The 22405-nt window shown below is 32.9% G+C and overlaps 1 protein-coding gene across 4 annotated transcripts in view; it reads left to right on the top strand.

Annotated features, from left to right (window-relative positions):
- The window catches only part of VPS13C (vacuolar protein sorting 13 homolog C), a 168399-nt gene that overhangs the window by 74110 nt on the left and 71884 nt on the right, over positions 1-22405 (top strand). For all 4 annotated transcript variants that reach the window (XR_011997412.1, XM_026002038.2, XM_026001977.2 and 1 more), the window contains 12 exons: positions 884-987; positions 1197-1364; positions 1826-2130; positions 4038-4185; positions 10701-10809; positions 14341-14477; positions 16446-16602; positions 17228-17307; positions 17841-17900; positions 18521-18686; positions 20210-20326; positions 21629-21732. Coding sequence is in view for 3 of the 4 variants with exons in the window: in XM_026002038.2 (XP_025857823.2) it covers positions 884-987; positions 1197-1364; positions 1826-2130; positions 4038-4185; positions 10701-10809; positions 14341-14477; positions 16446-16602; positions 17228-17307; positions 17841-17900; positions 18521-18686; positions 20210-20326; positions 21629-21732 (1655 nt within the window). In the remaining variant the exon portion in view is untranslated. The remainder of the gene's footprint in view (positions 1-883; positions 988-1196; positions 1365-1825; positions 2131-4037; positions 4186-10700; positions 10810-14340; positions 14478-16445; positions 16603-17227; positions 17308-17840; positions 17901-18520; positions 18687-20209; positions 20327-21628; positions 21733-22405) is intronic.

Below are 22405 nucleotides of genomic sequence, written 5' to 3'. Positions count from 1 at the left end.
ATGCTATTAAAAATTGTTTAAAAGATAGCTTTTTAAAAAATGTTAAAGAATATATAAATGTAGGGCTCTGAGCTGTGAAAACTGTTTTTTTTTTGGGGGGGGTAATTTTTTTAATGACATTATTGAACTGCATGTTTTCTTTGCTCTTTGGGATGTAGATGCTGTTCAGAATCTGACCTTCAAATTGAAACACACATGTTAGTGTTTTGAATCTTTCTGAGAGTCATCTCAGAGGTGAAAAGAGATACTAATTAATGTCCATGTAGGGATGCTATTGATGGGCTGGGATAAATGTCAATCCAGAATTGAGGTTAAGATCTGTGAATATGCTTTATCTTGGCACAAATGCAAAACAACTTTATAATGAAGAAAAAATCTATGAGCCCATTATGTTCTTTTATGCAAAATCTGCTAAAACGAATCTGACTCTGTCTTTACCAGCTCATTGTGATATGATAAACATAAAGAATATGTTTAATGAAATTCTTGAATAAGTTTAAGAGAAAAAAATTACAGGTTTTTTTTGTTGTTCTTTTCAAGCTGGCAGTGTATCTATAGTGAATTTGATTCATGAAATTTAGAGCTTCTGTGTAAATAAGATATAAAAGATTTCCTAAAATCCCAAGAAAATCAATTTGTATTAGGTGTAATTTTTTCAAAAGGTTGAAACTTTAGGTAATTGACTTATAATGAATTTGTAGGTTTTATTGTTTATAACACTAAAATTATGCAATATTGCCACTTATTTATCAGTTGGGAGTTCAAATATAGCTAAATTTTTAAAAATATCACCCCCAAATAAAATTACACAATGAAAAGAAACCTCTTAAGATCTTATTATGATAGGTCTTTAGAAATTATAATAATGTAATTTTTTTTTCAGGTCTTGATTCTTCTCTTTCTCTTCAGTCAAAAAAGCAGTCACTATTTGCCAGACTGGAAAATATTATTGTCACAGATGTGGATCCTAAGACAGTCCATAAAAAAGTAGGTGTCATAAATAGATAGCTAATTATTTTTTGATAATTGAATATGAAATTCTGTTTTTAAATGTATTTTAAGAAATATTAATGAAATATATTTTGATGCACAAATGTTTCTAGAATGATTGTAAATTTGAGCCTTTTAAATGGGAAATGGACTTTATTTTGTCGTTATTCTCTTGGATAGAGTACATTCAAATCTCTGCTTTTCAGGCTGTATCAATAATGGGAAATGAAGTTTTTCATTTTAACTTGGATTTGTATCCAGATGCTACTGAGGGAGAGTACTATACTGACATGTCCAAAGTGGATGGTGTTGTATCACTGAATGTTGGCTGTATTCAGATTGTCTATCTTCATAAATTCCTCATGTCACTTCTGGTAAAAAAAATCTCTATTTGTATATTGATTTTTCAACTTAGAAATAAGTCTGGTAGTTATGATTGCAGATCTCATAAACTTTGGATTTTAGTATGAGCATTGTTTTGATTATAGATATATTAGTGTAGAGATCAAAACCTCTTTTTAATAGTTGAAATCTGAGTCATTTAATGATTTTTGTCTAGAACTGGAAATAGTTTTGCCAGGACATAGCCAAATATTCAAGTGAAAAAACATACTGAAATGATTTTTTTAACTGTCTTCAGCTAAATTACTTTAGCCCTTATCAAGTAGCTCATAAATATAGATGGATGATTGGTGATTCCTTTCTAATTCTAGATAAATAAGACTCAATTGAAAGTTATGTACAGGAAAAAATTATGCATAGATGAAGAAAAAGATTGCATTATTAATGATGTGCTTGTTATCTCTTTTTCTCCTTTTATACTTTGTGTCCGCAGAATTTCCTGAGCAATTTCCAGACAGCCAAAGAGGCTCTAAGTGCTGCTACTGCTCAGGCTGCAGAAAAGGCTGCCAGAAGTGTGAAAGATCTTGCCCAGAGGAGTTTTCGTGTTTCTGTCAATATTGATCTGAAAGCACCAGTTATAGTTATCCCACAGTCTTCCATTTCCGCTAATGCAGTAGTGGTCGATCTTGGGCTAATTAGAGTTCAAAATCAGTTTAGTCTGGTGTCTGGGGAAGACTGTTTAAACCCTCCAGTAATTGATAGAATGGATGTACAGCTAACAAAGCTCAAGCTCTCTAGGTATACTTTCTTTCAATAATTATGGATTTAAGTATGATTTAATGATTTCCACGAAATTTTATGTCCATTGAAATTCATACCCACAGTGTTTCTGCTGTACAGAATACTTTATTTTTTAATCAGCTTTTTATTATGAAAAATTTCAAACTTACAGAAAAATTCCAAAAATATTACCACGGATACACTTAAGAGTCCTTCACCTAGGCTTACCAGTTATTTACATTTGCTTTAACTTTTAAGTATATGCATATTATTATCATTTAAAGCATCTTTTTAATTTAATTTTTCCAGTTGAGATGAAATTGACATATTATCTTAGTTTCAGTTGTATAAAATGATTTGATATTTGTGTATACTGTGAAATGATCACCACCATAAGTCTAGTTAACATTTGTCACCATACATAGTTACAGTTCTTTTTCTTGTGATAACTTTTAGATCTACCCTCTTAGCAACTTTTTTTTTAAAGATTTTATTTATGTATTCATGAGAGACACAGAGAGAGGCAGAGACATAGGCAGAGGGAGAAACAGGCCCCTCACAAGGAGCCCAATGCGGGACTCAATCTCAGATCCCAGGATTACGTCCTGAGCTGAAGGCAGAAGCTCAACCACTGAGCCACCCAGGTGTTCCTCTCTTAGCAACTTTTAAATATACAATACTATATTATTAACTAGTCACCTTGCTATACATTATATCCCCAGAACTTATTTTTTTAATTGAAAGTTAAAATATTTTTTGCTGAACCTTTTGAGTATAGACATTTTAACCCTTTGCTCTAAAAGCTTTAGTGTGTGTCTCCTAAGAACAAGAACCTGCATCCTCTTATATAACCATAATGTAATTTTTAATTCTGAAAATTCAACACTGATTTAGCAGTAATATCTAATGTATAGTCAATATTCATATTTTACCAGTTATTCCAATAGTATCCGTTATAGTCATTTTCCCCTTGATCCAGGATCACATATGGCATTTAATTGTGTCCTGTACTCCTGAGGGAGTTTTCTGTATTGATAGTTACTTGCTCTGGAATAGTTCTTCAGCCTTTCTTAGTCTTTCATGATGATGATAGTTCTGAAGAGTACAGTCTAGTTGTTTCATGGAATGTCTCTCAGTTTGGTTTTGTCTGAGTGATTCCTCATTATTTAATTGAGCTTAAATATTTTTGGCAGAATACTATGTAAGTAATGATGTATCTGAGTTCCCACCTGATGAACATGAAAGTCTATACATAGTCAATTTTATTTATTTATTTATTTTTTTTCATAGTCAATTTTAAAGTAATTTTCTACCACAAGGACAATTAATTATCCTAAATAAAAAGGAAAAATATAAGGCAAGTCCAGCAAATATTCCCAGAGAAGAGCTTTATCAAATTCTTTTTTTTTAAGATTTTATTTATTCATAAGAGACACAGAGAGAGAGAGAGAGGCAGAAACATAGGCAGAGGGAGAAGCAGGCTCCTTGCAGGGAGCCCGATATGGGACTTGAACCTGGAATCTCTGGATCAGGCCCTGAGCAGAAGGCAGACGGATAGATGCTCAACCACTGAGCCACCCAGGCATCCCTTATCAGACTCTTTAGAAAATGCTAACTGTTCATCTTGCCATTTTTTAAAAATCATATCAATGCATGTATTAATCCTTGAACAGCTGTATTTGATGATTTCCCCCATATACAATATGAATTTCTTTAAAAAATTTAATCCATGTGTGACCTGCTATTTGAAGAAGGTTTTCTTGCTGGCTAATTGTACATCATGTATTTTAATCTGTCCCTAAAGTGAATTATTGATCGAGATTAGAAAATACTTAAATAGCACTATTTCAAATCAGTGTTTAGAGCAGCAGCTTTTGATTTTGTTTCTTTTTAATGATAGGTTGCATTTTCTTGTTTTTCATTAGGACAGTGATCCAGCCGGGTACCTCCCATCTTGATATTCAGCTCTTGCACCCAATTAACTTGGAATTTTCTGTAAATCGGAATCTAGCTGCATCTTGGTATCACAGAGTGCCTGTTGTAGAAATTAAAGGACATCTTGAGTCAATGAATGTAAGTATATGAGTGAAAAAAACTCGTTACTGAAATTTTAGGTTCTGTAGACTTTCTTAGCATAAACCTATTCTGATATGTCGAATTTTTTACTGATTGGTGTACAAAAAATTTCAGTGAGATGTTATCCAAAAAGATGTTTATTATTTAGTGGAATTTAATCTTCAGTTAAGTGTCATTTAACATTTATGTATATATGTATAATTGACCATAACATATATTAGTTTTGGGTATATAACATAGTAATTTAACATTTATATACATTACAAAATAGTCACCACAATGTCTGTTATCATCTGTCACCTTACAAAATTAATATATTAGTGACTGTATTTTCCATACTGTATATTACATCCTCATGACTAATTTATAAGTGGAAGTTTGCACTTACTAATCCCTTTCACCCATTTCATATCCCTAATCCCCCTTCCCCTCTGGGAACCACCAATCTTTTTATCTATGAGCCTGATTTTTGTTTTGTTTTTTAGATTCTACATATAAATAAAATCATGCTGATTTCTGTATTTGTCTTTCCCTGACTTACATCGTTAGGCATAAGTGTTATTGTTTTCTTTGGGAAGATAAGCAGTAGTGGAATTGCTCTATCACATGGTAGCTCTAGTTTTTATTTTTTAGGAACCTCCATACTATTTTCCATAATTGCTATACCAGTTTATATTCCTATCCATAGGACCTGTGGGTTCCCATTGCTTCATTTCCTTGCCAGTACTAGTTGTTTCTTGTCTTTTGGGTAATAGCTATTCTGAGAAGTGTGAAGTGATATCTAATTGTGGTTTTAATTTGCATTTCCCTGATGATAAGTGATGTTGAACTTCTTTTCATGTGCTTGTTGGTCGATTCTGTGTCTCTTGGAAGAATGTCTATTCAGCTCTTCTGCCTATTTCTTAACCAGATTTTTTTTTTATTACTGAGTTGTATGAGTTCTTTATATATTTTATATATTTTGGATATTTAACTGCTTATTAGATACATGATTTGCAGATATCTTTTCCCTTTTCATGAAGGGAAATGAATTTCAAATGAAAGGTTGCCTTTTCATTTTACTGATAAATTTTGTATTTTTGGTGCAGAAGCCTTTTAGGTGATGTAGTTCCAATTGGTTACTTTTCCTTTTGTTGCCTTGCCTTTAGAGTTAGATCTAAGGAAAAGTCTTTAAGACTGTTGTTAAGGAGCTTAACAACTATACTTTTTGTTTTTTTGTTTTTTAGGTCTCACATTCAAGACTTTCATCCATTTGAGTTAGTTTTTTTTTATATAATATAAGAAAATGGTCCAGTTTTATTCATTTACATGTAGCAGTCCAGTTTTCCTGTCATCATTTATTAAAATAGACTGTCCCTTCCCTACAATATATACTCTTGCTTCCATTTTATAAAGTAGTTGGCTGCATTTACGTAGGTTTATTTCTGGACTCTAAATTGTTCCACTGATCTATGTGTCTGTTTTTATACCCAGTATCATACTGTTTTGACTGCATTAACTATGTAGTATAGTTTGAAATAAAGGAGAATGATACCTTTGCTTTTTTCTTTCTTAAGATTGTTTTGGCTGTTCAGGATCTTTTGTATTTCCATGCAAGTTTTAGAATTATTTGTTTTAGTTCTGTGAAAGATACCATTGGAATTTTGATAGGGATTGCATTGAATCTGTAGATTGCTTTGGGTAGTATGGACATTGTTAATTATTCTAATCCATGAGCATGGAGTTTCTCTCCATTTATTTGTGTCTCCTTCAATTTCTTTTATCAGTGGACGAGTATTTTATTCTTTTTGGTGTGATTGTGAATGGGATTGTTTTCTTGATTTGGTTTTCTGATAGTTTGTTATTAGGGTAGGGAAACACAATAGATTTTTTTGGTATATAAATTTTGTATCCTGTAGCTTTACTGAATTCATATATTAGTTCTAAGAGTTTCTTGGTGGAGTCTTTAGGGTTTTCTGTATATAGTATCATGCGATCTTCAGAGAATGACAGTGTTACTTCTTTTTCAATTTGGATGCCTTTTATTTCTTTTTCTCACTTAATTGCTATGACTAGGACTTCCAATATTATGTTGAATAGAAGTGGTAAGAGTGAGCATCCTTGTCTTTTTTCTGATTGAGAGAAAAAGCTTTTAGCTTTTTACCCTTGAGTATGATGTTACCTATGGGGTTTTCACATATATCCTTTATTATGTTGAAGTACATTCCCTGAATACCTGGTTTGTTGACTTTTAATCATAAATGGATGTTGAATTTTGTCAAATGCTTTTTCTGCCTCTATTGAGATGATTATGTGATTTCTATCCTTCATGATTGATTGAACCATCCTTGCATCTTTGGAATAAATCCCACGTGATCATGGTGTATGATCTTCATAATCTATTGTTGAATTTGGTTTGCTAATATTTTTTTAAGGATTTTGCATCTATGTTCAAAATACAGTATATAGATGTGTCTTGTTTATTTTATCCACTTAGCCACTCTGTCTTTTAATTGGAGAATTTAGTCCATTACATTTAAAGAAATTGTTGATAGGTATATACTTTATTGCTATTTCGTTAATTGTTTTCTGGTTGTTTTTGTAGTTCCTCTCTGTTCCTTTCTTCTTTTCCTATTCTATGGCCTGGTGGTTTGCTGACTTTCTTTGATATTATATATAGATTCCTTTCTCTTGTGTATTTACCTGATGTTTTTGCTTTGTGCTTACTGTGAGGCTTACATAATTTATCCTGTGCATATGGGAGTCTATTTTAAATTGATAACTACTTAAATTTGAACATATCTTAAATTTGAACACATCCAAAACTCCTTATTCCCCACCCCCACCCCCGACAGTTTGTTCTTTTTTTTTTTTTTTTTAAAGATTTATTTATTTATTTATGATAGACATAGAGAGAGAGAGAGGCAGAGACACAGGCAGAGGGAGAAGCAGGCTCCATGTTGGGAGCCTGATGTAGGACTCAATCCCGGGACTCCAGGACCGCACCCTGGGCCAAAGGCAGGTGCTAAACCACTGAGCCACCCAGGGATCCCCCAGAGTTTGTTTTTGCTGTCACTTTTTACATCTTTTATTTTTACTACTCTTGTTTTTTAACATTTTTAGTAGTTTTACAAGTGATTAATCTACTATTTTTACTATCTATTTACCCTTTCCAGTGATATTTTTACTTTTGTGTTTTTCTTGATTAATTAGTGCCATTTCTTTTCATCTTAAGGAAGTCTTTTTAACATTCTTGTAAGGCTCGTTTAGTGGTTATAAACTCCTTTAGCTTTTGCTTGTCTGAGAAACACTTTCTCTCTCCTTCTATTTGAATGATAAACTTGCTGGGTAGAGTAATCTTGGTTGGAATTTTTTTTTTTTTTAGTGCTGTGAATATGTCATCCTACTTCTCTGGCTTGTAAAGCTTCTGCTAAGAAATTTTCCAAAAGCCTTATGGAGTTTCCCTTAAACCTAACAAGGTGTTTTTGTCTTGCTGCTTTTAAGATTCTCTCTTTATCTTTAGTTTTTGACATTTTAATTATAATGTGTCTTGGTCTAGTGCTTCTTAGATTCTTTTTTTTTTTTTTTTTTTTTGGTACTTTCTGGGCTTCCTGGACCTGAATGTCTGTTTTGATCCCTAGGTTAGAGAAGTTTTCAGGCTTTATTTCTTCCCCTCTTTTCTCCTCTGAGCCCTCTATAATGTTAATGTTCTTCTGTTTGTTGTTGTCCCAGAGGTCCCTTAACATAGCTTCATTTAAAAAAATTTTTAAGAATGTTGTTGCTTTGTCTTGGTGAGTTTTGTTGCTTTATCCTCCTGTTCACTGATCTGTTCTCCTTCATCGACTCTGCTATTGAACCCCTCTAATGTATTTTTCAGTTCAGTTTTTTGTATCTTAGTTCTCTGACTTCTGTTTGGTACTTTCTTATATTTTATAACTCCCTGTGGAAGTTCTCACTGTGTTTACCCATTCTTCTCCTGAGTTCAGTAAATAGCTTTATGATCATAACTTTAATTCTTTATAGGGTGGATTTCTTATCTCTAGGTCATTAGGTATTTTTCTGAGGTTTTGTCTTATTCTCTTATTTGAAAATACTTATTTGCTTATTTTGCTTGACTTTCTGTTTTTGTTTCTATTTATTAAGTGAAACAGCTGCTTTTTTCTGTCTTGAATGGCCTTGGTTAGGGGATGATCCTTCTCATTCAGCATTGCCACAGCTTGTTGTCTCTTGAACTTTTGTGGTTGCCTAAACCACCTGATTTATTATTGGTATAGACCCATTGTTTAGGGTCTGTCAAGATCTGTGAGTGAATCCCAGAGGAGGAAAGTTATTTAGCACCTAGTTTCAGGCTGATTAGAAGCCAGACTCTCAGGCAACAGCTTTTAAAATATTCAAATATATACAGTCCTTTGGGACTGCATTCAATATCTTTGCTGGGCTCCAGATGAGGAGATGTGAAGGTGTCCATTGAACAACAATTGAAAAAAATGGTTTATAAATTGGTGTATAAAGGAGTGTATGAACTCCTTTCTAGGAAGTCTTGTCTAGCTGTAATGAGGCTAAGGGGATGTTGCAAGGCTAGTGTCTCCCTGTCATACCCTGGAAACACCTCCTTAGTCTCTAGGTGTGTGGAAAACCTGAAGTCTGTCCTTTAGGCTGATGCTCAAGGTTGAGTGAATAGGTCTTTTTCACAGACTGAGGGTATGTTTCAGTATGCTGTCTTTGCACTAAGAAATGTCTTTTTGATTGTTATGGTCCTGTGGAGCTCTGGAACACCAACCCTCTTGACTAGCAGGACCAGGAGATTGAAGGGTATTGACTTTGTGGATTGCACATGCCTCCTGCCTTTAGGAAGACACCTGTTGAGTGTAGGGGGCAGAGCACGCTCACTGGCTTCAGGAAGGGTCTGGAAAAATGTCTTCACTGCCTGTGTCCATGGGCTTCAGTGCCTTGTGTGCAGGGTACTAACTTTAGGCTGGGAGTGGAAAAATGCCAGGAGCACTCCCCATCTCTAGCCACGGGTGTATTGCAACTGCTTGCATTTGCAAAATTTAGCTAGGAAGTGGGAGAATTCCTCTCTGGGCCAGCCAGGTTGCTAGGGAGCACTGCAATTGCCAGTGTACTCCAGGCTCAGCAACTGTCGTGACTGCTCCCCCACTCATCCCAGCAAGGCTCTGGGAGGGTGCTGTGTCTGAGCTCTCTTGTCTATGCTAGCAGGCTATATGGTGAGTGCAACAGTGGTATCTGCTAGCATGTCAGTCTCCCAGGTTTATTTCAAATGTCCTCTCCTTCTACCAGTGCCCCCAGATCAGCAAGTGAATTTCCCTCACATATAGTCTAGGTGCTTTTCAAACTGCTGTTTTTCCCCTGGATCTTGGGGCAAACCCTTTAAGAGTGGAATGTTTCTTTTAGCACTTTGGGACCCCTGGAGGTCAGCCCTATTGCTCTTCCAAGCTAGACATTCTAGGGGCTCCTCGCTGTGGTACAAATCCAGGGGCACGGGTACCCCATGAGGACCACCAACTCCTCACTTCTCCCTGAGAAGCACCTGTCTGGTGAAATCCTTCTCTTTTGTGTGACGAAGAGAGAAGGATCTCTGGGGGTAAGCTTTTTTGGGAGACCATGTCTGTCTCTTCCTCTCCAACTCATCTCATTGTGGTCCTTTTATCTTTTGTTTTGAAGAGTAGTTTATCAGGATTCATGTCTTTCTCAGGGGAAAATGACCCATATGTAGTAGTAGATTTAGTGTGTACATTGGAGGCAAATTCAGCATCTTCTTATGCCACCGTCTAGGACCCCTCTCCATTATTTAACTTTTTTTTTTTTAAAGGTTTTATTTATTTGACAGAAAGAGAGCATGTGAGAGCACAAGCAGGGTTAGCAGCAGAGGGAGAGGGAGAAGTAGGCTTCCCACTGAGCAGGGAGCCCGAGATGTAGGACTCAGGACCCCGGGATCATGATCCGAGCCCAAGGCAGATGCTCAACTGACTGAGCCACCCAAGCACTTCCATACTTAACTTTTAAATTTGCTATATGTACGCAATAGCAGAGATCTATGTGTAAATTATATATTAGCATATTATATCTCATTCTATATGTTATATACCCATACTTTTGGGGATATCTAAGTACCTCTATAGCATTGAGGGAAAAGCTTATTTTTTATAATGAAGATAGCCTTTTTATTTCATTGGTGGTATTATTTTTTAAAATGTAGAATTTTTGTTTTTTTCTGAGTTTGTCACTTTTTTTTAGATCTGATTTCTTTGATTATTATCTTTCACTATGATTTATAAAGTAGATGAAACTAATACTTATAAATCACATTTTTTTCTCCAAACATTTTATTATCTTAGAAAAATTTAAAAATGAAATAAGTAGTGAAATAATTAAGTGTGTAGTGAATATATAATTTTTCAGTCATTGTGTTAAGGTTATTCTTTCTTTTATGTCTTATAAATAGAAATTTATTTTCTCTATTAAAATTTACATTTTAAAATGAAGAATATTTGTCTTTTAATGATATTTTACAGGTTAATCTGAATCAAGAAGATCTTAATCTTTTATTTAGAATACTAGCAGAAAATCTCGGTGAGGCTCCTGAAGACGTAAATAAAATGAAACCAGGAGTACAAAAGACAGGTGAGAGACTGACAGTAGGTGGCATAATACACATATCCACTTATTTTATAATTTAGTAGGGGCGACAGACAATAAAATTAACAAATATATATTTATAAATTGTGATTTGTGTTCCCATGAAATCAAAGAAGATGTTATTTGTTGAATAAATATCAAATAAAACTGTAGTAAGGGCTGATGGACTCTTAGTTATGTCAATAGTCAGTTACAGGTTCAGAACTTTTTCTAAGTTGCATAAGTTAGGAGAACCATAAAGAAGCTTTTTAAATCTGGTGGATTCTTGAAATAATTATTGAATTTGCATGTATACAAATGAAAGCATTCAAAGTTGGCAGTAAGCTATGGTAACATACTTAATCTGATTTCTAAATTAGGTTTTGTAGTAAAATATCTTTAAGAGTTGAAACATTTGATAAATTACGCTTTAGCAAAGAAAATACTGAAAAATTGTCCTGCCATAAAAATTCAGAGAATTTAAATTATTAGTTGCAATGGCTTTTTAATTTAAAGGCAAAGTAACTACCAGACTTAATTTTATAAACTGTTTCCTATATATATTATTTACACAGACATATATAATCATATTTTTAAAAAATGGTACTATCCTATAAATATGTGTGTGTGTGTGTGTGTATATTTCTGCACTTTGCTTTTTTCATTTAAATAACAGTTTATTTTGGTGTTCATTCTCTATAAATATACTATGTACAGATCTGTCTATTCTTTCTAATGGCTACCTAATATTAAATTGTCTTGAAGTATTATAATTTATTTAGCAAGTCTGTGTTCATTGACATTCCAGATTGTTTTAAAAGTCTTTTACCACATTGCCTGAATATCCTTGTCCATACAGTTTTATAAGTGCATAATATCTGTGGGAGAATACTAGAGCTATTTGATTGAAGGGTATTATTAACTTAATATATGTTAAGTTAATGAATTTAATTAATTTAATTGAACATTTTTGGCACATCTTACCATTTGCTCCCCTTAGAATGTGTACTATTTTTGCACTCCCACCAGTTCATCTTTCTGTATTAAAATTTTTGCTAAATAAATGCTAAGTGAAAAATGGTATCTTACTGTATTTTTATTATTTAAAAAACCTTTTTTTTAAAAAACTATTACGAAGCACAAATAGTAGTAAAAAACACAAATCTTAAGTGTACAATTCAGTGAATTTTTATGTATAGCTATACCATGTAGCTGTTAATCACCATGGTTAATATATAAAACATTTTCAGCTTGTCCCAGAAGGCCTCTTCTTCTTTTTTTTTTTTTCCAGAAGGCCTTTTCTGTACCCCTTCCTAATCAGTACCAAACACCCACCTTACCCTCCAATCCACCAGAATTAATGGTCTTCCTAATTTTTAATACCACAGGTAGATCAGTTTTGCCCATTCTTGAATTTTACAAAAATGGAGTCATACAGAATTTATTCTTTGGTTTTGCTTTTTTTTTTTTCAGTCATGATTTTGTTTGGGCAATTCCTCCATGTTGTTTATGTGTAGCAGTAGTTCTTTTAATCCTGCTCATATTCATCATGTGAATGCATTAATATTATTTTATCAATTCTACCTTTGATGGAAAGCATTTGGACTGTTTCCATTTTTTGACTGTCTTGAATAAAGTTGCTATGAATATGAACATGTCTTTTATTACACATATATACTGTCTTCTTTTGGTTGTATAGGTAGGCCTTACATGTTAGGCTCCTACACCAAATGATTTTCTGAATGGTTGTACCAATTGTACCAATTTACCAGCAATGTATGAGAGTTGTTTCACATTTTCTCTCCTTTTAAAATAAGGTTTTATTTATTTATTCATAAGAGACATAGAGAGTCAGAGACAGGCAGAAGGAGAAGTAGGTTCTTTGTCATCTAGCCCGATGTGGGACTTGATCCCAGGACCTGGGACCATGCCCCGAACCAAAGGCAGAAATTCAACCTCTAAGCTACCCGGGCATCCCATTGTTTCATGTTATCACTAGTCCTTGGTATTGTCAATATTTTTAAATTTAGCTATCCTTTCTGATACGCAGTGGGATTTCTATGGTTATTTTTTCCCTGATTATTGATGAAACTGAAACCTTTTCATATGACCATTTGGATCATACTCATTACTGAACATTTGGATATCTTTTTTTTATGACATGACTACTCAAGTCTATTGACTATTATTTTCATTGAGTTTTCTTTCTTAGTGATATATTGGAGTTCTTCATTCATTCTGTATATGAGCCCTTCTTGGTTTAGTGTGTTACATGTATATGTGCTGATGTTGGCATAGAAATATCCTATCCCTATCTGTGATTTGCTTTTCATTCTTTTAATGGCTCTTTTATCAATAGAATTAGTTAATTGTAATGAATTTCAATTTATCATTTTTGAAAGTGATTAATGCTTTTTATTTCTTATTTAATAACTCTTTACCTATTTCAGGAATTATTTTGTAAGAGCAAAATATTTGCTAGAGTTATTTCCCCTGGATCACGCTTTGGAACAGTGCTGGAATAAGGTGATAGCTAAGAAACCTCACCCTATGTATTTCTTTCTCAGAGTTAATAATTGACAACGGTGGTTTTCCATATGGTTTTCTGGTATAGTTTATGGTATAAGATTCTTGTGTTAGTGATCATAGATAACATTCACTGCAATAGTATTGATAACTAATGTAATGAAATTGAGGGTTAGTTGGGAGTACAGGCTGTCATGGGACTGATGAGTTTGGACTCTATTATTTGCTATCTCTGTGATGTTGGGCAACATCCTGACTGAACAATTTGCTCATCTGAAATGAAGATAGTAAAAGTTTCTATCTTGAAGGGTTGATATAAGGATGAAATGAGACAATCCATATATAGCATAGTGATTAGCACAGAAGTAAGCACTGGGCATATGATAACTATTATTAGTTTTGTGTATTACAATTTACAAAGTAATTTTATTGCATTTCAGGGTATGTGAATTTCAGCACAGTATCAGTTTCATACAGCTTTACTTTTCCTTTTTTGTATGGCATGAGAGGTTGTAACCATCCCTCCCATTTTATTTCTTTTCTAGCCTTAACTCTTGTTATCCTCCTCATGATTTAATCATAGCAAACTCTGTTCTGTTTCTAAAACCTATCATGATGTGCTATGATTTTCCAAAATATCTTATTCTTGGATGTCTTCTCTGTATGAGGAGGTCCTTAAGCTCTACCTGAATGATAACTCCCTTATTAAACCTTTCTTGACCTCCCCATAACCATTTTATGTTCTGTATTTTCTACAGTTTTCTATAATCTATTAACATTTGTCCACTTAATGTGACCAGGTGTAGTCTGCGTCTTCTGTTTGTTTGTATTTTAAATGTTTATATCTCTTCTATTAAACCATAAGCTTTCTAAGGGCTGGAGCTACGTGTTACTAATTTGTGGATTTTCAGAGCTTACACAGGTCCAGAGTACTCATACATGTCCTCAATGAGTATTTGTGGAAAAAAATGTGTGGATGGAAATGAAAGAATTTCTTTTTAACATCTTTAGGTGAAATTAAAGGACCGCTTGAAATCTCTACAGCAAAACAAGATGTACATGCTTCCCATGGTACTTCAACAGCTGGAGTGGAAGAAATGAGATCTGTAGACATTATTAATGTGCTGCTGAATTTTGAAATAAAAGAGGTATATAATTGTCATCTATTTCTGTAAAGTGAATAAATAATAGATATTTGTAATCACCTCTACTAAAACTTGTGGATTATTGATATGTATGAAAAAAAATCTCAATGTAGGCTATTTATAATTTGTATGTAGCAATACAATTTGTAGTAAATTTGAGAGTTTATGAAAGATGAGTTATATTTGGGGTATATACTATTTCATAGAGAACATGGTAACATGTCCTGTAACATGGTTTTCAGATGATTTTAGAACACTTGGGATGTAGCTTGCTTTGGATTTCATATTAGAAAGTCAGGAAAGGGAAGTAGTGACACAAATCCTTTGTAAATTTTAGAAACACTTAATAGAATAAAACATGTAAAATATGTCTATATTCTTAAAATGTTATATTATCATATATAATATACATGCAAATATATATGATATATTTGGCACAGATCTCTTTGCCGTTAAGAAATATGTTCTATTACCACTATCTGCTTTCTGTCTGCAGAGTCTTGAGGAAAGAGTAAGTGGATTTTCCTTGTCTGTATTCGCACATTCAAATATCCATTGCATGTGCTAAGTGCTGAGGATAGAGTTAAAAGGCAGAAACTCTGAACAAGAAAACAATTAAAATTTTTGTAAGTGAAAAAAAAAAAAATTTTTTTGTAAGTGCTCCCATTACAAAAGTGTCTGAGGACATTGTGGCTATAATAGTAAGCAGGGGGATCTAAGCAGGATGAGAGTGTCAGGGAACATTTTTTGGAGGAAGTGACATTTGAGATGAGCTTTTAAGGAATATAAGTAGAGTCTGAGAAAAGGAGATCAGGAAAGGAGCTGGGTGAGTAGATGAGAAAATGTAGTAGACCCAGGGACTTGCAAGAACTTCCTTGCAAAATCCCTTCATCATTATATATATATATATATTAAATATTTCATTTATTTATTCATGAGAGACACAGTGAGAGAGAGAGGGAAAGAGGCAGGCAGAGACACAAGCAGAGGGAGAAGCAGGCTCTATGCAGGAAGCCCCATGCGGGACTCGATCCCAGGTCCCCAGGATCAGGCCCTGGACTTAAGGTGGCGCTGACTGCTGAGCCACCCTGGCTGCCCTCCCTTCATCATTATAGTAGAGATCATGTTCTTCCTCTAAGTTAAAAATAATAAATTTTAAAACAAATGAGTTCTACTTTTCTTATCTGAAATATATGCTTTTCAGCTAATTTCTTTCACCTTAAAACTTTAATGTTGTTGTGATTAATATTAGAGTTATTGAAGATAAGCTTTAATAATTGAAACAATGATAGATGAATCATTCTATTTGCAAATGAGCTTCATTAACAAGTGTGCATAGAAAACCCATAAGCTGTTTTTAATGTCATTTATAATAAATACTATTATAGTTCCATTCCCTGAGGACATGGAAAGCAGGGGAGGCAAATTTGCATTCCCCCAAGCCAGTACTTGACACTATCTTAAGACATTTTTGGTTGTCACCATCTGAGGAGAGGGAACTGCTGACAACCCGTGTGAGAGACCACTGTTACCACTAAACATCTTAAAATGCACAGATCTGCTCCCTCACTACAAAAAATTATCCAGTCCAAAATGTCAGTGGTACCAAGCTTGAGAAAGCTTGCTTTAGGATTAGTATAAAAATTGACCATTTATCAATAGATTTCCAGATGAAAGGCCATCCATAAGACTAGAACTTCTGGGAATTAGGCAGAACTACTTTCTTTGTTTTTTTAAATCTTACCTTAACAATCACTAGAATACACTGGCAGTGTTTCAGAAGTCCAAACAAGTAAGTGTACTTTCCAAAGTAAATAACACTAGGCAATTTTCTAGGCACAAATAGTAGTACATATCTTTACATTATGTGAATTTTTTTTATTATATCAGTCTGAATGGCTATGAAATTGTTGACTTACCTTCATGATATATTAGTGGAATTGTATGTGATAATACTGGGGCCTTTTCTAGGTTGTGATTACTTTGATGAAAAAAGCAGAAAAGAAAGGAAGGCCTTTACATGAACTGAATGTCCTGCAGCTTGGAATGGAAGCTAAAGTTAAACCCTATGACCTGACTGCTAAAGCTTATTTAAAAAAAATTAGTATGCGATGCTTTGAGTTCAGTGGTAAGTGTGAAGTATAGTCTGTGTAAATTTTTCATGTTAGAGACATGGTCTATACCTTTTTTTCAGTAGTAAGTACATTTATTAATGTCACCATAATTATTTAATTAAATTTTTTATGTTGATAAAAAGGAATTTGATATTTAAAAATTTATTTTCTATATAGTTACCATAAAGTAAGAATATATCTGAATATATATATATTCTGAGTATATATATATATATATATATATATATATATATATATATCATGAAGTAGAATACATTCAAGTCCACTTTTTATTGTGTATCAAGCCAACTTTTAAAATTGTTATGGATGTTTAAAGTTATAGGAACTCTAGGGGCTAACTTTAAAGCAAACATCTTGAGAATAATCCTTAGTTTATTTTATAGCTTTTTTCTTCAATATATTCTTTCTGATTTGTTCAAATGAATAATACCAGTAGTGTAAATATTACAAAAGTTATAATTGACTGGTACTGTTTTTTTTTTCAAAAATTTTTATGGAGTTTTTTTTTCAAAGCCACTTTTATTGAGGTATGATATATATGCCTTAAAATTCTGTTTAAAAATACATTTGAAATGTCTGAAAGACTTACTGGAGTGGCCCTGTGTTTTTTATTTTTAGACTCTGTAGGAGAGCCGCTTCACATTATTAACTCTTCTAATGTAACTGAGGAGCCACTGCTAAAAATGTCACTGACTAAGGTACCTGGTTTCCTTCTAGGATTCTTTAATATTTGAATATATGAAGTTGTGTAATTCTCCCATATTTAATATTTCAATTTTCCTCCCTATAATTTTTCATTCTAAAGCTCATTGATTACAGTGAATTAGCAAGCATCCAACAATAATCTTTTGAATTAACCCTTATATTAAATAAGTGAGTATGTACAAGGTTTTGTGGTAATCTGAAGCAAATTTGTCATAATCTATATATGCTGGCATTTTCCCTCACCTTTAGCATTTATTCCTACATAGGATAAAGAATTTTAGTTTTTGCTTCTATAGAGTGTGAGAAATGCTTCAGGATGTTTGGCACATGCCTCTTTGCCATTAAGAAATATGTTTTTAGTGTTTTCATAGCATCCTTGAAAAGTAGAGTATGTGTATGTACATATATATGTGTGTGTATATATGTAGGCACATGTGTATATAAGTATATATTTGTATATATATTTTTTCAGTGTGTGAGTTCTTAGTATTTTCAACCCCATGGTTTAATCTTCCACTATTTCTAGGCAGACAGTGATGGACCAGAATTTACAACCATTCATGACAATACCAAACAGAGACTGAAGGTAAGTATTTTCTAATTCACCATAAGGCAGTATTATAGTGGAGTTAATGAGTAGAGGTAAGTATTTTCTAATTCACGATAAGGCAGTGTTAATGATTACATCTAGCTTTGTAGCCATCTTTCCCTGCACCCTCACCAACAAATAATATACTTTTTAAGGGAATTTTATACATGATTATTTGGCCTAGTATTGATGGTAGCATTAAACATTTGAATTAAATATTGGCTTTAGGGTTAGAATAAAATTAAGGACAAGGCTAAAAGTATGGCTCAGTACAGAAATAGTTTACGATATATTTGAGCTTATATAGTCTGTCCTGGATGCATCTGAAATATTATTGATCTAAGGCCCTATATTACTTACTGTATCTTTCCTTAAAACCCACCAGTTAAGGTCTGAATAACAGTTGAGCATGAGTGGGGGCAGACTGTCAGTTTATTGTTTGATTGAGATTAACCAGTGATTAATAGTGAGTTCTTTCTTAAAAAAAAAAATAAACCTTAATTGATCTTTTCTTAAATGAACTGTTCTTCAACATATACAAATAAGTATATGTCACCATATAACATAAAAATGTCACCATATCTGAAATCTGCCTCTCTAATTGTTTATTATCTTAGGTTTCATTTTCATCCTTAGACTTAGTACTTCATTTGGAAGCTTTACTATCCTTCATGGATTTCTTATCATCTGCTGTTCCATCTTCTGAACCTTCCTCTTTGGAAAAGGAATCATCTGAGCTGAAACCACTTGTGGGGGAGTCCAGAAATATCGTTGTCAAAGCTGGTATTAACTTTTGAGTCATGGTCTAATACTTTCTGTCTGAATTTTTAATAATCATATGATAACTTATATTTTCAAGCTAAGACAGATATTTAGCATCTTAATATTACAGCTGCTCTGACAGATTTAGTTTCAAAATAAGCAAATTTTACCTCTGAGGTAGGGACAGGATAATTTTGTGAGAGATTTAAAAGAAATTTTAATATTAATTATGTATTTGTATTTTATTTCACTGTCTATCCTTTACATAAAGTTGTACGTAGGTACTTTGTATTGATGTCTCTGCAGCCTTCACTTCAGTGCAAGTGAGAACAGAAGAAATTAAAATATGAATACAGTCATGCATAGTACAAAGGCCCATTTCTGTCAGTCACATAAGTGTTTTGTAGGGCACAAAAGGAAGAAGAATATCATGGAAGAGACAGACTCATTTTAGTTTCTAACCAAAATTGAGTTTAAATCACATAAAGTTATGGGCATATGTTCCTTAAGCATATGGCTTGTGCTATGAATTAGATATGATGTTATCCTGAGTGAACATGCACCTGTTTTCAAGCCATATATCATCTAAATTATTTTTCTTTCATATGACGTGATTTGAATATCTAAAACTAGTAATTTAATTTTTAGACCCTTATGTGTTTTGAGTGACATCTGTATTACTGACAACTTTAAAGCATAAAGCTTTAGTAATATTAGATCTGATGTAAGGATGAGAATTTTTTAACAAGATGTCAGAGCAATACTTTTGCTATAAACTAAAGAGGTTTATTGTGTACTTGTTATATTAATATCTGTGGAAATACTTCTTTATATAACATACATATATACATACATGTGCACATACAATTGGATAAATGAAAGAGCAATGTTTAAGTTCACAATAAACTACAAAAGTTATTAATCCAAAGAAACAGTCTTCCAATTGTGCTCTCTAGTTGATTTTAATGGTTTGATTATAGTTTTTACGGTTTGATTTAATCTTAGGGGAAAAAAAATCGCTGTTATCACCTTAGTGATTAAGGACTGATGTCCTGTGCTTTTTTACAGTATTATAGGAAAAGGAATGTTTCCCTCATCAAGACATAGCTCTAGAAAAATATATCCTAAATTTATCAATCAAGACCTGGACCAAAGTTAGATTAAGGGAATCCATTTGATTGTGATTCTTAGAGATAATACACATACTTTTTTTTGTATTTTTTAATTTTTAGCTCTTTATATTTATGCCTCATAGACCTAAACCTTTTTTCCCAGAAGAAAAATTATAGGAAAGTTTCCATCTAGCAAATTGTACTTTCAAGGTTCTATTAAAGGTTGCTTTTATTCTTAAGTTGGAGGGGAATAGACTCGTTTCTGATTGGCATTTGAAAATTGAGTAAAATCCATATTAATTTCATGTTATCTTAACGGAAGTCTTTTTGATTCTTCATAGTTCATAATGTACTTTTTGTGAATTTTACATTATTTAGTCTGTTATACCATCTTTGCACTTTGCTAATCTCAAGGTTTCTGTTATTTTTCAGTATCTAGCAGTACTTCTCAAGATGATGTGTTTGATTTAAAGGTCATAGCTGAATTAAATGCATTTAATGTCTTTGTCTGTGATCAGAAGTGTAGCATTGCAGATATTAGAATACGTGGTAAGTAATGATTTCCTTGGCGTAGGTATTTCTGTTTCTTTACATAGACCTCAAGGAAGAGTGAGCTTGTGTATGTTAGGTTTCATATGAGTCATCATTTTGTTTACTTATATTGAAGCCTTGCAGAAACTTTTCAAAGATGTACTTTGAAATGTTGGACATGGATTTGTTAGGATTCACAGCCGACATGAAACATTTCTTACATATTTTTCAAATTTTAGAATAAATCTAAGGCTTCGTTGCTTATGTTCCTTTTATATTTTCAGAATAATATAACCTTAATTTAAACTGAGAAATTAATATCACAACTCCTCACTAAATAAAGAAAATGTTACTATCTTTATTTCCCTTGTCTTTTGTACATATAGAATCAAAATAGAAGTACCTAAAGGAAATTTTGTAAGCATTACCCATCATCAGCTTGATGAAAGAATAGGTTCATATTATACCATGGGTTCTTGAACCAGACTGCCACGATTCAAATTTTGGCTCTAACACTTATTAGCTGACCTTGAGAAAATTAATTAACTTTTCTGTATCTTAGTTCCCCTTCTATAAAATGGAGATAATTATAATAATTACTTATGGGATTGTTGTGATAGTTATAATAATTATTTTTAGGATTATATACACATTTACATGTACTTAGAAAAAGTGATTGGTACATAGTAAGCACTTGAAAAAAAGGTTAAAAAGTAAGTACTATTAACAATTATTACTAAGTATCTCTTTCATGGATGGCATGTAATAGGTTGAACTTGTTACTGGGTCTTAGCTATAGGCATTCTCTTTTACTAAGGAGTGGTTTTAAAAATCATTATGCTTTTAGAAATTATGGGAATAACCAAAATTTTTTGGAAGGAAAGATTATATTTTAGATACACTTTATTGTAGAATGAATATTTATTCATCAAATTATATTCATTTATGCTTAGTTATCAAAGCATTAGTTTTCATAATAAGTGCTTGTTAAGAAATACTGTGTGTCTTCCTTTGTGACTACTTGTGATCTTGCCAGTGCACAGGATATTTGTTTGAAAACCTGTGATTAATTCTCTTTGAAATTTGGTTTTGTTTGTCTTTAAAATTTTCACAACTTTTATGTATGAAATACCTGTAGCACTTAAAGATATTGTAACCTTTATTCGGCATCTCATACATAGAAGTTGATACCTTTAGTATGTGTAATAGTAATTTTATTCATTCTTTATCTTGGTAGTGTATTTTTTAACTTGATTAAATACCACTAAATTGGGTCACTTGGGTTGGATGAAAAGTTTGTAAATGTTATGTTTCCCATAGGAATGGATGCCTCTATTTCTGTGAAGCCAAAGCAGACTGACATGTTTGCCAGACTTAAGGATATAGTAATTACGAATGTTGATTTGCTGTCCATTCACAAAAAGGTACTTAAAAAACAGGTTTCAGGAAAATGAGGCTGTTCGAGATGGCAGGGTAGGAAGGTCTTGAACTCACCTCCCCCCACAGCCATAATAATTCTACAGAGACAAGTGGCATAATTTTCTCTGAAAAAGTCTTGAAAACTAGATGAATAGTACCTTCACAACAAAAGATAAAAGGGCCATATTGAGATGGGTGGGAGAGGCAGAGATTCAAGTATTTCATTCATTTTGAATTAAATTTGTTATATGGCATAAAGACAGTGGTCCAAGTTTATGCTTTTATATATAGCTGTCCTGTTTTGTTGATAATTATACTCTTTGGCATGTAGCTGTCCAACACATGTATTGAAAATATTGTCTTTCCTCGTTGTGTAGTCTTGCCTCCTTTGTTGAAAATTAATTGATCATATGTGCATGGGTTTATTTTGGGGCCTTCTAGTCTGTTCCATTGATCTATGTGTCTCTTTTAATGCCAATACTGTTTTGATTACCATAGCTTTGTAGAATCTAAGACTGGAAGCCATAGTACTCCTAGAAGAAAACATACATGGCAAGGTCCACATTGGTTTTAGCTAAGAATGTACAGATTAATAGAAACCAAAAAAAATAACATCAAAAAATGTTTTAAATGAAAAATAATTTCCATATTGAAATTTAGTTTTGATTTTTGGTTGAG

The sequence above is a fragment of the Vulpes vulpes genome, chromosome 15 (assembly GCF_048418805.1).
Source record: "Vulpes vulpes isolate BD-2025 chromosome 15, VulVul3, whole genome shotgun sequence".
In the NCBI taxonomy this organism is placed as follows: domain Eukaryota; kingdom Metazoa; phylum Chordata; class Mammalia; order Carnivora; family Canidae; genus Vulpes; species Vulpes vulpes.
The sequence above is the reverse complement of the archived record's forward strand: the minus strand, read 5'-3'. Positions and strand labels throughout refer to the sequence as shown.